At 33.3% G+C, this 14,784-nt stretch overlaps 3 protein-coding genes across 3 annotated transcripts; 1 reads left to right on the forward strand and 2 right to left on the reverse strand.

Moving 5' to 3' along the window:
• Positions 1–602: 602 nt before the first annotated feature.
• On the reverse strand, positions 603–1,804 carry LOC116343058. The gene is made up of 4 exons (XM_031770943.1): positions 1,720–1,804; positions 1,492–1,656; positions 1,282–1,431; positions 603–1,215 (listed from the first exon to the last, which is right to left on the reverse strand). The coding sequence occupies exons 1-4, from the start codon at positions 1,798–1,800 to the stop codon at positions 1,066–1,068; spliced, it is 546 nt and encodes a 181-aa protein (XP_031626803.1). The 5' UTR covers positions 1,801–1,804; the 3' UTR covers positions 603–1,065.
• A 4,598-nt stretch (positions 1,805–6,402) lies between these two features.
• Positions 6,403–9,746, forward strand: LOC116342904 (sarcoplasmic calcium-binding protein). Its single transcript, XM_031770707.1, has 4 exons — positions 6,403–6,775; positions 8,265–8,459; positions 8,534–8,842; positions 9,146–9,746. Exons 1-4 carry the CDS (start codon positions 6,653–6,655, stop codon positions 9,377–9,379), a joined length of 861 nt encoding a protein of 286 aa, XP_031626567.1. The 5' UTR covers positions 6,403–6,652; the 3' UTR covers positions 9,380–9,746.
• Positions 9,747–10,763: 1,017 nt separating this feature from the next.
• On the reverse strand, positions 10,764–14,406 carry LOC116342903 (equilibrative nucleoside transporter 4). The gene is made up of 5 exons (XM_031770706.1): positions 14,153–14,406; positions 13,006–13,349; positions 12,339–12,912; positions 11,713–12,246; positions 10,764–11,645 (listed from the first exon to the last, which is right to left on the reverse strand). The coding sequence occupies exons 2-5, from the start codon at positions 13,182–13,184 to the stop codon at positions 10,950–10,952; spliced, it is 1,983 nt and encodes a 660-aa protein (XP_031626566.1). The 5' UTR covers positions 13,185–13,349; positions 14,153–14,406; the 3' UTR covers positions 10,764–10,949.
• Positions 14,407–14,784: the final 378 nt, after the last annotated feature.

Consider the following 14,784-nt stretch of genomic DNA (forward strand, 5'->3'; position numbering starts at 1 on the left):
GAAAATAAGAAGGCGTTGGAACGTTTATATACAAAAAAATAAAGCGAAAAAAATGTCTGTGCTTACGTCAAAAAAATTCCAAACATATTTACATATCCAATAATCCAATAATATTTACATAATATGAATTATATTTTTTATTCGTAAATTGAATTAACTTTAATGTAGTGTGAATTATTTCTCGAATCGTTTTTGCGATGAGAGTTTCTCATGAGACATGTATACTATTATTCGCTTTCCGTAGGAGAATTTATAGCAACTATGATGTTCCCGTGTTTTATTTTTGACTAGCTTACCTACACTGTAGCGCCAGAAGTTGTTCAAGTAGAACTAAGCAGTTTTCTGTGCGTTTCCAGCGGTCGTCAAGGGTTAAAAAAACATTTCTAGCTTTTTTCCACAATTTCATGTTTTAAACATGCTCATTCCATTGTAATTCATACTTTCAATTGTTTCATACGCAAATACAAAATGCGTCAAACTTTGGGCAGAAGAAATTCAGTATTTGGAAATATGTAGATATTTTTTCTTTTTTAATTAGTATAAATAATAATATTTTTTCATAAATAATACAATTATTTATTGATATAACAAAGAAACCCCTGCTTAATAAATTCGTTACCTTCGTTTATTTCAAAAACATTTTTTTTTGTTTCTAGCATGGAATGTAATACTTTGATGATACTTTCATGATACTTTGTTCCTTTCGTGTGCTTTCACGATTTTAAATTCAATAAAATCGGTATCTTTTCGGAAACATCGAACAGCCGTGGCAAAGTTAACAGAATATTTGATAATGCTTTAATTATTTTATTTCACTTTCAGGTCACCTCTAGGCTCACCTTATCTCTGACCATAATGTTAGGTAAGTGCGAGTGGCAAGGCCTTCAAAAAGATGACTAACTGTCATAAATCTTTTACGTTCTTTATTTTATTAAGAAAAAAACTATATATATATATATGCAAATTGTTTGTCTTCGCATGGGTTTAGAAGTTCAAGTGAATGCATGGAGCAGCAATAGTGTCGAATTGCATTTTTTTTCTTTTTTTTTCTTGTTTTTCATATAATTAAATTTCTTTTATATTTGTCGCCAATTTAATGCCATAGACGTGTTGTTGATCCGAATAAAGGGTGAAAATCAAAATATGATCACCTTGTGGTAGAGTTGACGGGAAAAACGTTTCGTTAACTCTAAAATTGTTCACAGTATAATTTCCCTGAATTGAAAATAAAAAGAAAAAGTCACAAATCAAAATGAAATTTAATGGTTTTTTCTCTCTTACTTTCAAAACTGGGCAGCGTGATGGAAAATTAGATACTTTCGCAAAAAGTGGATAATAATGATGTCTCGTAAGCTCGCATATTGATATGTATACAATGTAAAGGAGTGCATACTTTCCAGTCCAAATTTTATGAAAGTATTCAATCTTAATCTTTAATTAGAGAAACAATTATCGATTGAAAAATCACAATTACACATGTGCAAAACTCACGATATCGTTTTGAATGAAATCTCTCCTAAACTCAATATCTCCAGACACAACATACTCATTGGGATTTTCTTGTTTCACTACAATTGGATTTTTTGTTCCAGGAAAGATATATGTTTCGTTACACAATCCCGGCAGTAATTGAAAACCAGTCAATTTGATTTGATACTAAAATTTTGTAAACGAAATTAATCAAAACTCTTTTAGGGAAAATTACACCGTTTCACACACTTCACAAATTGCAACTGATGCTAGTGCGGCAAAAAAAATTCCGAAATACAAGCGATTTTTCATTTTGTTACCTTTTGTCATATGAAAAAATTCATAACTTGGGTTTTGGGTAACACGACACCCATATTTATACCTTCTATTAACTAGAATTATTAACAAAAGCTACATAAAAAAAACTATAACAATACAGAAAACAGGAAGTAGTTTTAGGAAATGATATTTTGTTTGCAAGTGATTGCATGCGAATTCTATAATTAATAGGTTTCAATATAATCAAGATATCACCTATTCAAAAGAAATGTGATATTTGAATATCAAATGAAATTATCAATATACTAACATTTGCTAACACTGAAAATCATCTGATGCTTGAAAATAGTGGCTGAACAAAAAAAAACAATAAACGATATAACCGAGATAAATTTATAATTCTAAAAAGTGATGTATTTGTAAAGCTTGGCGTTGAAAGCCATTGCATGTAGGAATAGGAGAAGTTAAAAGGGAGGAGGAGAGCGCCGAGGAGAATTTTTTCCTGAGATTGATTGAAATGCAATGGAATGGTGTTATTTGATCGAAATCAACTATCATCAACATTTATTTCATTTTAACATGAAAAATTACTTATTTTTTGTGAAAATATATAATAAAACCGTACATCCGCGTTACATTGTTTATACTGCATTATTAAATGAATTTAATTTGAGCAGTTGTATGAGTGAAATGATGCGCTTTTTGTTCACAATTGATTAAAATGAAGAAACTTGATACAAAAAAAAAACATAATTTGATTCTAAATAATTTTGTTTTTATAATAAATTGCAGTTAAGCATTGCAAATAATTCAAATAAAACTTGTGAGAACGAATGTTCCCACAATGAGCCGTATCAAAGTGTTCGAAATTCCAAGCAAATCATTGGTCGATCATCCCCATGTCTTTGATAATTCGAATCTTTTCTGTCTCTCTCTCTATCTTTCTCCTACTCGCTGTATCTCGTAACATTCCATTGGAATTCAAGCGGTCGAGCAAGTTCGGATCGGTTTTGTTCACATGGCCAGCAATAAAAACGATACAGCGATTAAAAAAGTGAATTAAAGAAATCGAAACGAGCAAACTGAAGTGATTCGAGCATCTTCTGTATTTGACATGTGTATATATATGTATAATATACATGGTTGCCGTCTTTTCAAATGCCAATTAAATTGAGCGTCAGCATTTTTCTGCTCTTCGATTAAAAATCGCACTTATACACATCAGAAATTAACGAAACTTACATGAACAGTGTTTCACAAGTTGCATTACATGGAAAATTACACAAAGTCTTGATTGAGAGAGGCCGTGCTGCACCGTGACTATAATAATACGTATGGACACATAATCCGACTGGCAGCCGAATTTCATGTGTGTGTATGTGTATATATATTCCTGCAGATAAATTCATTTTATCATGTTGTTTTGTTGTGCCTTCGCATCACCTTCATTTCATCCAGTAAAGCGACGGTTTCTTTTCGTTCGTACAAATGTGAAAAAGAAGGAAAAAGAAAACAATCTGTAGCCATGTCAATAATTGAATGTTTTGCCACAGAAGAAGTCGCATCGTACTTTTCATTCAGTATACATTCAGTGAACGAAAAAATATCAACAACAAGATGTTGTTATTATCATTATTATCGCCAGTTTCTTCTCGGACCAATCGACTTACTTGAAGACACCTTTACAGAAAATGAACGGACATGTCTATAATTCTCTGGCGAATGAACACATTGCACATTGAGCGCATTTTATCGCATTAAACGATTGTGATTCCATTTTCTCTTCGACGTTCGAACGGAATACACAACGATTACGTTGCCTTCAATTGTTCGGGCACACCGATTCAAAGTCAGAAGGGCAAACAGGATTGCAAAATCCATGCACACAAGAATTTAATTGAAGCCTTCCGATTGTCAATCACAATGCCACATACGGTTGCTTCAATCTGAACACAGCATAGAAATGGAAGAAATAATAAATGATTACACTTCGATCTTATGGGGTAAGACGAAATTTTTTCCACCTAAAATTTAATTATATCATTGCAAGACGAAAACAAACTATCATTCACTCGCATTTTCAACAGAAGTTAATCGCACCGGACAAACAGCTGACATGTGAATTTAAATGTTTTACATTCATTCAACTAAAATAAAGTTCACTGACACACATTCATCACCGCAGACGATACGAGAACAATATGAACGATAATACTCACTAACACCATCTGGGAACGCATAGACCAAATATACAATGCTTATTCGCAAATGGTTTGTGGTTGAAATAATGGAACTGTATTGAATACTAGACTTATATAAAACGTTAGCCGTTAGGTGTGAACGAAACATTTTTTTAAAATTTGATTTTATCTCTTGTTTTTTACGAATGTGTCTGCACTTCTGCGGTGCCAGTAACAGTCCGGGGATTAAACAATATTTTATAAATATCTAAAGAAAATTAAAAATAAAAAGTGAAAATTCAAAGACTTCCAAAGAGTCGTTGATAAAGAAAACTGAAGGTTTTGTTTAAGCACGACTGAAGTGCGAAAATATTTGCCAAACTTAGAATGCAAAAAAAAAACGTTACTTTTTAAAATAATCGTCCAGAAAATTGCGATGGATATTGTATTAAAGAGTTTTTTCACTGTTTCAAGAGCTATATATATATTTCCAATATTCGATATGAAAATGTAAAACTGGATTAAAATTGGGTCAGTTGGTTTTCTAGAAGAGCTGTGTGAGAGGCCCCAAAAACGTAATGTGTGCACATGTTTTATGAACATACATCGAATTGAAAGCGAGAGTAAAAACCGAAATGACATTAAACTGATGATTAACTGTATTCCCACTGTAGCACTAACATCTGACACTCTACCGAGTAACAAAAAGGGTGTGTATCAAAAATGAGATGCAATGAAAATGAGCCGAATCGGTAGTGGTATCGCGGAAAAATATGAAATATTCCGTAACCTTAATTTTTATTCATTAGGCACGTTAGAATAATTATTGTTCCCCATTGACAGTATTGTAATCATTTTGGCTTGGTTGAAAGTATTCGTTTATTTTTGAAAATGGGTTTGCTACCACGTATGATTTGTTGCGAAGATATATTTTGCATTCGGATTGGCTTGATTTCAAAGCCGTATCATCATCACCTAGTGATAAAAATAAATGAATGTTGTTTTATGCGTGCATCGAATGTGTGTACCTGTTTAACATGAAAAAATACTCACCAAGCCAAGTACATTTTGTTGAAAACTTACCGAAAAACAGCTTTCACACACACACATGCATTGCAATATTAATGGGTTACTGTTTTGCATGATCAACTCTTTAACATACGTGATGCTTTTTCTCTTTCATTCATTAAAATCAACCCTTCATATGTTCATCGTGTGTGATGCATATGATTTTTACATATACATTTATCGAGGGTGCGCGGGTTATGTGGCGTTGGAAAAGATATTTGTGTTTTGTGTTTTTGTATTTAGAATTTTATGAAATGATCCATTCAAAATTATTACGATTATTGTTTATTCACAAACATATATTCGCACGTTCTTGAAATTGATGCGCAGCTAAAACCAAAGCGCTGTTTATGTGACTTTTGTGAATTACCGAAATTAATTCGCGCTCGTTGCTCAAGTCAGGTTTTCGAAATGCAAACGTCGAGATAATAAAAGTTATATATAAATATATACAATATTTATTAATGAGCGTCAAGCTAAAATTCGTACGCACGAAATGTTGTGGCGGTGTCAGCCTTTTCGGAAAAACTTTTGTCATTATGCACAAAAATTCGAATAAATGAGTTTTGGTTTTTTATAGAAATGATAACACCTTAACTATACCAAAAAACGGCAAATAAAATAAATGTTAAAAATTCGGATGTCACCCTTGGGCACATATCTTTCGATTTTCAAAATGAATATCCAAAAATTAGTTACCTTGCCTTTCTATCCATCTCTCTCTCTCTCTCTCTCTCTCTCTCTCTCTCTCTCTCAGTATCTCCCTCAATTTTTTAGCATTCTTTTACAATCCGACATACCATAATGCATAGTCCGGACTGAGGTCGTAAAATAATAAAAAAGTGTCCGTTTGCGGACCGTATTCGGAATGATAAACAGCCAATAACCAGTATACACACGCACTTTGCATGAAGATCGTGAAATAACGACTTGTTGATATTAGTATTTAACGCAAGTTTGGAATATAATAAAAAGAAATGATTTCCAGTCGAAGAGCTACGTGCCAGTTGACACACATTTATCGTTCGTGTACTTTGCATGTGTGAAGAATATGTAAAAACAAACGAAGACAAAGCAAAAATCATAAACACACATATAAGCATAGGTTTCAAGACATAAGCAGCTTTCGTACACCAAAGCAATACACAGACATTAACTTTACGCCGAACGAAAAAAATCAGCCATTTCGTCGATGTAAAGCCAGAATACATTGTCGTTTTTCTTATTTTTTTATTCTCTCTTTCCTCTTTTCCATGGTTAGGTTCGATGCACACACACCCAAAGAGTTGGCCGTTGAAACGATAACTACAATCTACATACGTATACATACACACCATATGAAATTAAACCTTCAGTTTACTAACGTTCAAAACATTCTTTTTAAATCTGCTGGTTTTCTTTTCTATTGGATTTTTATTTTATTGCGCGGTACCCACCAACTCAAACACACCAGTCCGTAAAACAAGTCCAACAACCGAAATCGAATAACTTTATTCTGGTGCGAACCTTTACAAACGGAAGATCATTCTTCTTTTTAAAGATCATTGTTTACGTGGAGAATTTAAAGTGATTTATTTCTTTTGCATTTACGAAAAGAGAAATTATTTTTTATATTTTTTTAACAAAACTTAAAAGTGTTTTTTCAAACAAAAAAAATGCATTCCATTCGAAAAGTGTACGCGAACCCGAATCTAATAAGAAATATTTGCTCGGTGAGAGGTGTATGTGCGTTGAATGTTGTCGGCGATGGAAAGAAAACAATGTGGTCCACAAATAAGGTTTGTTTGCCAATGAATTATTTCGTAATACTTCAGGTGTTTACCATTTTGGTAAATAAAAAAGTACGCATGGAAGTGTGAATTTTCTTCAATTTTATTATTCGATTTAAACGATATACATTTTAAGTATATTTTTTACTCGTTTCATCACTTGACTTTGTTGGATCGGTTGTGATATGATATTTTATAATTTATTCAATTTTCAAATGCCAAGACGTGAACCGAAAATAAATATGTCATATTTAAAGCCATCAAAATGTTGGCATCAATACACGTTCGGTGATCCTAACCACAATTCAACGCATATTTATTGTTTTAGATTCATTTTTGCACACTCTTCATTTCTCAATGTTCTGCAACCGATCGCAGATAATGAACTTCTACTTATACGTACACTTACATTTACAGCCGGCTCCGACTATTTCAGTTGTAATTATTTCCATTTTCAGCGTATGAATACAGTAAAAGTGGGACAAAAGTGCTTTATTTGAATCAACCAATACATAATAAGCTGCGCTGATAGCTATTCGACGGTGTGCTATGTTCTTTTTTGAATAATATTTGAACAGTAAAGTTGATTGCAACGTATGACTTTTGTTGATAAACACCGTTTAACTATAGTTGTATTGTAATGAAAAAAGTCGGCTTTAGATTTAGAATGTATAAGAAGAATTCTGCTACGCATTAGCTCTTACATAATAATTAAAACGTTTCACTTTCATTTTACTATTTGTGATAAGAAATGTTATTTTTGAAATTAAAAAAAACTGCAATTGAATGACTTGTGATTGTATAGCATTTCGGTTAATATTGCTGTGTGACGAAGTTCACACATATGTAAATTAATCTGGACGAAAATTCAAAACAAAATTCAACGTAAATTTGGCAATGTGGAATTTTTTTTCCTTTTACGTCAACTTTTTTAATCATTTAGTGGCTCTGTCTTTCTATATATAGATTTTTTGATTTAAACTTGTTGTCCAATGAACTGTGCGATCGATTAGTTACGTGACCGCAACCAGGTTTGCAAAATGTACAGTTTTATAATTGCATGTGACGATCTCATGTGATTTTATGAGAAAAATCAGTAGACATAATATCAAAATCTCTTGTTTACAGTGTAAACTTTACACAAACATTTCAACTCACCCAATGAAAACGGCTATTTTTGTGTATACATGCGTACCGACACATTTAGAATTATAAATGACATTAATTCTACTTTACAATTTGTAGATAACGCTCGACACCCGTCTGCGTGCTATTGATAAACACCGACAAATTATCTGTGTAATTATCATTGGAGAGTGATATTGCCCAATTCATTTGTCGAACACATCTCACTTTTAACTTTGATCACAACGTATTTTTTTCGCAAAATATTGTATTCCGGGTCTTATCACATAGCTACAACAATATTTTTATACTTGAAAGATTTATATTATTTTTGTTAATGTGAGATAAATATGTTCATTTTTATGACTTTCAGAAAAACATTCAAAACTACTCTACAATCACACCGATTATGAAGGACGTATCTTCGGTTCAAATAGTAAACAATGCATTGACACGTTTCTATTCGAAATCAAAATCAACAAAACATCATCGTGAATATATATCAGATTCGGACTCAGACTCTGATTCAGACGATGAAAAACCTAAAGGCAAAGGCAAAGTTAAAATTGTAAGTGATTCTAATGCTTTAATTTTAATCTATGTTTATTTTTTTTCACGAAATTTTTTGTTCTCTCTCAATAGGGCGATAGTGAATTTTGGCGTCGTAAAATCCGCACACTTCATAGTGTACTTGATGTAAATAATGATGGTGTCATTTCGTATGATGATTTTCAAGTGTTGGCTGAAAACTTCATTGCATTGGGACATTTAAAACCAGACGATGAAAAAGCATTCCGTGATGAGCTCAAAACCGTTTGGGAAGCACAGTTTGGTGAAATTAATCCGTACAACTTGGTCAATGCTGAACAATATTTAACCGAAATACATGTTGCCGTCAATGATAAATCGCAACGTGATAGAATTCATGCATTTTTGCCATATTTATTCAAGGTTTGTTCACCTTTTTTTCTTTAATTGTGACCATTTGGTTAGCTTGACAAATTAAAATCAATTGATTTTTGTTGTTTATGCTGGCGTTTTCACTTTTAATGGAGTCTTCATTAGGAAGGCGATACAATTTATAAACAAACACTTAAAAGTATGAATGGCTACTTAAACACATTGATAAAAATGTAAAAAAGACACATTCCGATCGAAATCAATTGATTTTAATTGTTTAAGGGTATCCAAAACATTCATTGATTGTTGTGACATTTAATATAATTGTATAATTCAATTGATTTGTTTTTTTAGGCTGTGGACAAAGATCATTCTGGCTTCATTTCGCTCACCGAATACAAATTATTCTTCAAATGCGTGGGATTAACACCAGAAGATGCAGCCGTTTCATTTGCTGTGATTGATAAAAATGGCGATGGAAAGTTGTCAATCAAAGAATTTGTTAAATTAGGTCGTGAATACTTTTTGACCGAAGATGAAAAGCGAATATCGCGAATGTTTTGGGGACCATTGGTCAGCGACCACTGACACATCAAGCAATCTACTGTTTTCCTTTTTTGATATTGTTTAAATTTTGATATTTTCCATTCGCTCGATTCATAATGGAGCGAAAATATTGTAATGATGATATTTAATGCTAGATTTTACCGCACGTACCACACTGTATGAATAACATGTAGAATTTAATTGACCGAATGAAAATCGGATTTCCGTCAATTATTCACTGGTGTTCTGATATTTCGAATTTTAATGGCACTCGTCTCAGTGTCGTCGTCGATACATTATATGAATGAATATATATTTTTGTACCAATCAAGCGAATTATGACGAATTGTACTACGTACATTACTATAAAGGGACAGTTATTTCTGAATAAAATTTAAATTCATGTAAATATTTATGGTTTTTCCTTTTCTACAAATTAAATGTGTTATATCGACGTTTTGAATGTATGTAAGGTGCAAAAGTGAGCTGAACAACATGTTGCATCGATTCAAATTTTAAAGCTAGTTTGAAAGCCGTGTATGTGGGGACGGTTGGATTTTTATTCAAAACGACTATGCTCAAACCCATTACAGTTTTTGAGTTGGTTGTAAGGTTTTCAGATCTTGATCCAAAATTGGAAATGCGTCAACAATAACAGAGAAAAAAATAACAAAAGTTAAATAACAAAAGAGCCAATGACATTTTTGTACGAATATTGAATGTTCTTTATTCAGTTGGTATTTCTTAAAAATGTTTTGTTTTAGTTGCACAAAGGGCAAGAGATAGATATACGTAATAAATATCCAAGAGTGTACATGCCTATTTTAAAACAATTAATCAGTATTTTTTTTATATAATCTATTATTAAGTTAGGATTACAACAGAGCTTCACATTAAATGGTTGCTTCAATAATGGCATTTATGCAACATAACAAAAAATAAACACAAACCGAAAAATTAGATTAACCCATGAATGAATAAATTCAATGAAAAAAAGAGAACTGATTGAATCAAGCACTTACACCAAAATTTGACAACTCTGTGATATGACTGAAACAAATCTAAATTATCACAATTAATTAGGATGGTAACACAACGACGAACAAATTAACCACGTTTAACGTTGAACAATCACATAATAAGTTAAATTGTTATAACAAAAAAAAATATAGATATCAGGGATTGTTCCTCTGAGGAGGAGAAAAATGAGGAGGAGGAGGAGAGCGAGGAGGGTCCTCCTCCTCAAGTGAGGAGGAAAATGTTTTTAGCTAAAAATGACATTTTTGTGATAAAAATAACCCTTTGAGCAAAAAAAACTTTTCCTCCTCACTTGAGGAGGAGGATCCTCCTCATTTTCCTCCTCACCATTCCTCCTCCTCAGAGGAACAATCCCTGATAGATATCCTTATTAAATTACTAGTTATTATTTTTTTTTTGTATGAGTGAGAGTGTGCTTTAGATTGTGCTAACGAAGTTTTGAGTTTCGTTCACATATCCAAATTGCTACAGACTATATAAATTACGAGAGCATGTCTCCACTTTAATTTCACTTTTATTTCACTCCGTTTATTAGGTGTAAATATACTATGATTAAAGCTGACTGCATTGATTATTAGTTTTGGATTAAATTGGATGTTGCACTATTGGGAATCGACATCGAAATGGCCGTGTTTAAAGGCAATGATGATATTGGTGATGAGGTCACGCTTTCATCAAGAGCGGTTGTATTGGTAACAGCAGTGGTTAGGCTGGCTAAAAGTGTTGCCAATGTGGAGACAGCAATTGTGGATAAATTGGAACGTGTTGTTTCCGGTGATGAAGTGGATAGAAACGTTGAGAGCGCTGTGGTTGTGGATTGTGTTGTTGCCAATGTTGTTGCCGCTGCTGTTGTTGATGATGTTGTCGCTTTTAAAGTGGTAACAATTGTTTGAATAGTGGTACTGGGAATGTAAGGATATGTTGGACATTGTCTTGCACCAATTGGCGGTCCAAGCATACTGTCAAAAACATAACCAATCAATGAGCCGGCTGTTAATCCAATATTATATGATAGTGTCATCATATTTCCAGTGGCTTCTTTTAGGGTTGCTGGTACCTTGCTGGGTGCAAACATCATCGGCAACGACCCGGCTAAGCCATTTGTTATACCCAATGCTGCTGTGAAAATAAATGCAGGCGTTTCACCTTGAATCACTGGTTGTGATCTTGGTGCACAGCATAACAATAACAGTGGTACTAATGCAACACGTAATGTAGACAACAGTATCAATTGACGTCTAGACCATGCATACGGAATGGATGCCATTACCTGTAATAATAGAAAGCTCAATCAATGATCGAATTGATGCAAAAAAAAAAATTCAAATGTAATATACCTTTCCGATGACATCCGACGTATTAAACATAAACATCAAAAGAACTGGCATCCAACTTTTTAAATTGCACGAAATAATTTCGGATTCGATGCCCGGATATAAGGATAATGTGACACAATATGCAAGCGCAATGCAAACCATATATGGATAAATTGTTTGTGCAACTCTCCATCTTGAATCGAGGCCACTGCGGAAACTGCCAAAACGTCGATTGCCTGCTGTACAGCTGGGTGCAAGCACATGTTCAACTTTGAATGCAACATTTGGTAATGGATCGGCGCTCATTGGCGGTGTAGTTGATGCAATCAATGATTCAGGCAATGCATTCAATGTGTCCATCGCATTTTCGCCAGCACTTGGATTCGATAATTCATACACCGGATTACTAAAACTGAGACCGGTTGTTTCAACTCCAGATTCTGTATTCATTGATGTTGCCAAATCCAATTGATTTAGTGTGTAATGCTTGTGATTCTTATTCTTTGGCAAAACATTATATTTGGTATTTAATGCTGAATTTTCCATTAGATCTGACTGTGTAATCAAACAAAAAAAAAATACATTTTAATAAAGAAAAAAATTGGAATCCAGTTCCATTGTATGTTAAAATTTTGATTGTAGCTTACCAAAACACGATCTTCATCAGGCCGAAGAACAATTTTCGAGCATACCTTCATGTGATAACGGACAAACGGTGAATGAATTGTGGTTGAATGCAATACATAACTGAATGCAATATAAATGGTTGATGTTAAGAAGAAAACAACCGTTGACACTTCATCGCTTGATATGACTAATTTGATGGAAATGCGAGTGCTGGCGACTAAAAGACCAGCCAAACTCTCTCCTGCCATAACGGCTTGTGTGTATTTTTTTGGAAACATGCTGGCAAATCCATAAAAACTGGACTGTTGTATTGTACAACCGATGGCTGTCAATGAAACGGCCACCAAATTTACGGAATATGCAGTTTGAGCGGTAAACATGTGCCACGCCACTTCGCATAATGCTACAAATACAAGTGTACTCAATGAAACGCAATAGCCAAATATGATGCGCGCTTTGAAAGAGAATAGCGACAGAAATAAATTATTCAACAATACAGTTGCAAATGCAACGATAATATATGTCATTGACATATCCAATGCCACTGAATGTCCGGGAAATCGTTCTTGCCAATAATCGGATGCCATGATGAAACTAAAAAAAAAATAAAAATCCAAATGCAAATATTAGCACACACACACACAAATACACGCACAGTGCAAGTGTAAAATCATATAAAAAGATCACCTGTTATATGGTAAGACGAAACCAATTCCAGCCGCGATCAGAGCAATGTATAATATACCATTGCGATCTTGTGGTGGTGATGTTTCAATATCTGGGCTGTCGGTTGATTCGAGCCGATTGCGTCGACTTGCTTCCAACGGTTCATATGTGCTTTCCTGGTTTGGCTCCATGTCCATCATATTTTATATGTGTTTGTAATAAAAAAAATTCTTTTTTTTTACGAATGTGCGAAGCAACTACATGTATATATACTAGGTTGATTTTAGTGCAAATGTTTATTCTGAATTTGATGAATGAAATGCAGTTGTCTTTCGACTGTAGTTTTCAAATTTCATTTGCTGTCTCTGTATGGGAGAAAGAAGAATACCAAATAAAGGTAATCGAATATGATACAATCGCAGAGGAGGGATCGTATAAGGTGTGTGTGTGTGATTTGATTGATGTGGATTTTCAGTGTTTTGCATAAATAGAAACGTTTCCTTTTGCATATAAATTGGTATTTCAATATTGTATTTTTCAATCACATAAAACCATTGGCATGATATTTGCAAAGAGACGTCGCAATTTTGCGTGTGGTATTTCAATTAAAATCGCATAGAATTAAATTCGATTTAGATATATATGCCACTCATATTTTATGTTTTCACTTAGAATGTACGTTCGAGAAGGATAGCGACGATGAAGCAATAAATACAAAACAATAATATTGACGCTACTCAACCACACACACGCACACACTTACACAACGTTCTCACGAAGAAATAAATATATCATGTGATTATATATGATGTTTTTTTTTCCTTTTTGCGTATTATATTTTGCACTATAGCCATTTTCTCATCCAAAATTCGATTTATATAATTCGAAATCGATTCTTGTATTTTATACATTATGCAAATAAAATCGTCATATTCCAATGCCATTTCAGATGAAAGAGAGAAAAAAATCGAAGGCAACCCTTATACATTGACAAAAGCACCTATTTTAGCCTGAGACACTCGTTCAATCAAAATCACCCATTTTCCAAGTTTATTAAAAGGACACGTTGCAACACTTCTTGCAATAAAAACCACGGTGCGATGTCAGAAACTATTTTTAATCACACAAAAAGTAAGAAAAAGGCCCAAAGAATAGAAAATACACTCACTTGCAAGGCTTTAATCCAAGTAAAGCTCTTTGTTGTTTTTCGGTAGTTGGGAAAATTACACACTCGCATTAGGGCAAACTTTTTTTTTTCACTCGAAACGATTTGAAAACATGTTTAAACAATTTTAATCGATTCAATTGGGAAATGTCATTTCAAGAAAAAACATTCTTTCTAAAGAATGTGATTAAAAGAAATTGATTGACCCGAACATACAGCCGAATCACTTCAGCGTGTTGTTGATACTCGTTTTGACATTAATTATGATTTTTCAGCATTTCTTTAACATTATCAATGTATGTGTGCATGTGTTCACAGATGTTTGCACACATGAAGTGCCTGTACTGTAACATAACCGACGTCTGCGCATTACATTTCACTCATCAAAATTTTCATCATTTCTCTTTTAATTTGGCACCATCAAAAGTGGCATCTATCGGCGACTAGTAGAACGTGAACATTGTCGTTATTGAATGTGTTTTAAAGACGATTGGGATTTGTTTTATCAGTTACACTGTAGGATGTTGGAGCGATCAGCTGTTTTATTTCAATATTTTTGTTGAACACAGCATCGTAGTAATATCAAACATGAATGAAACGAAGGAGATCACAACAAAAAATGAGTCACATTAAAG

Source organism: Contarinia nasturtii, unplaced genomic scaffold, assembly GCF_009176525.2.
Source record: "Contarinia nasturtii isolate CC-2019 unplaced genomic scaffold, AAFC_CNas_1.1 Cnas_scaffold_928, whole genome shotgun sequence".
Taxonomy (NCBI): Eukaryota; Metazoa; Arthropoda; class Insecta; order Diptera; family Cecidomyiidae; genus Contarinia; species Contarinia nasturtii.

Bases quoted from the DNA above. Each gene is read 5' to 3' on its own strand.
- LOC116342903 (XM_031770706.1), bottom strand. From the start codon at position 13,184: ATGATGGACATGGAGCCAAACCAGGAAAGCACATATGAACCGTTGGAA. The intron at 12,913-13,005 runs GTGATCTTTTTA...TTTTTTTTTTAG, and splicing joins TTCGTCTTACCATATAACAG to TTTCATCATGGCATCCGATT. The intron at 11,646-11,712 runs GTATATTACATT...CTATTATTACAG, and splicing joins CGTCGGATGTCATCGGAAAG to GTAATGGCATCCATTCCGTA.
- LOC116342904 (XM_031770707.1), top strand. From the start codon at position 6,653: ATGCATTCCATTCGAAAAGTGTACGCGAACCCGAATCTAATAAGAAAT. The intron at 6,776-8,264 runs GTTTGTTTGCCA...TATGACTTTCAG, and splicing joins CAATGTGGTCCACAAATAAG to AAAAACATTCAAAACTACTC. The intron at 8,843-9,145 runs GTTTGTTCACCT...TTGTTTTTTTAG, and splicing joins TTTTGCCATATTTATTCAAG to GCTGTGGACAAAGATCATTC.
- LOC116343058 (XM_031770943.1), bottom strand. From the start codon at position 1,800: ATGACAAAAGGTAACAAAATGAAAAATCGCTTGTATTTCGGAATTTTT. The intron at 1,432-1,491 runs GTGAGTTTTGCA...CTCTAATTAAAG, and splicing joins ATTTCATTCAAAACGATATC to ATTAAGATTGAATACTTTCA. The intron at 1,216-1,281 runs GTAAGAGAGAAA...TTTTCAATTCAG, and splicing joins CACGCTGCCCAGTTTTGAAA to GGAAATTATACTGTGAACAA.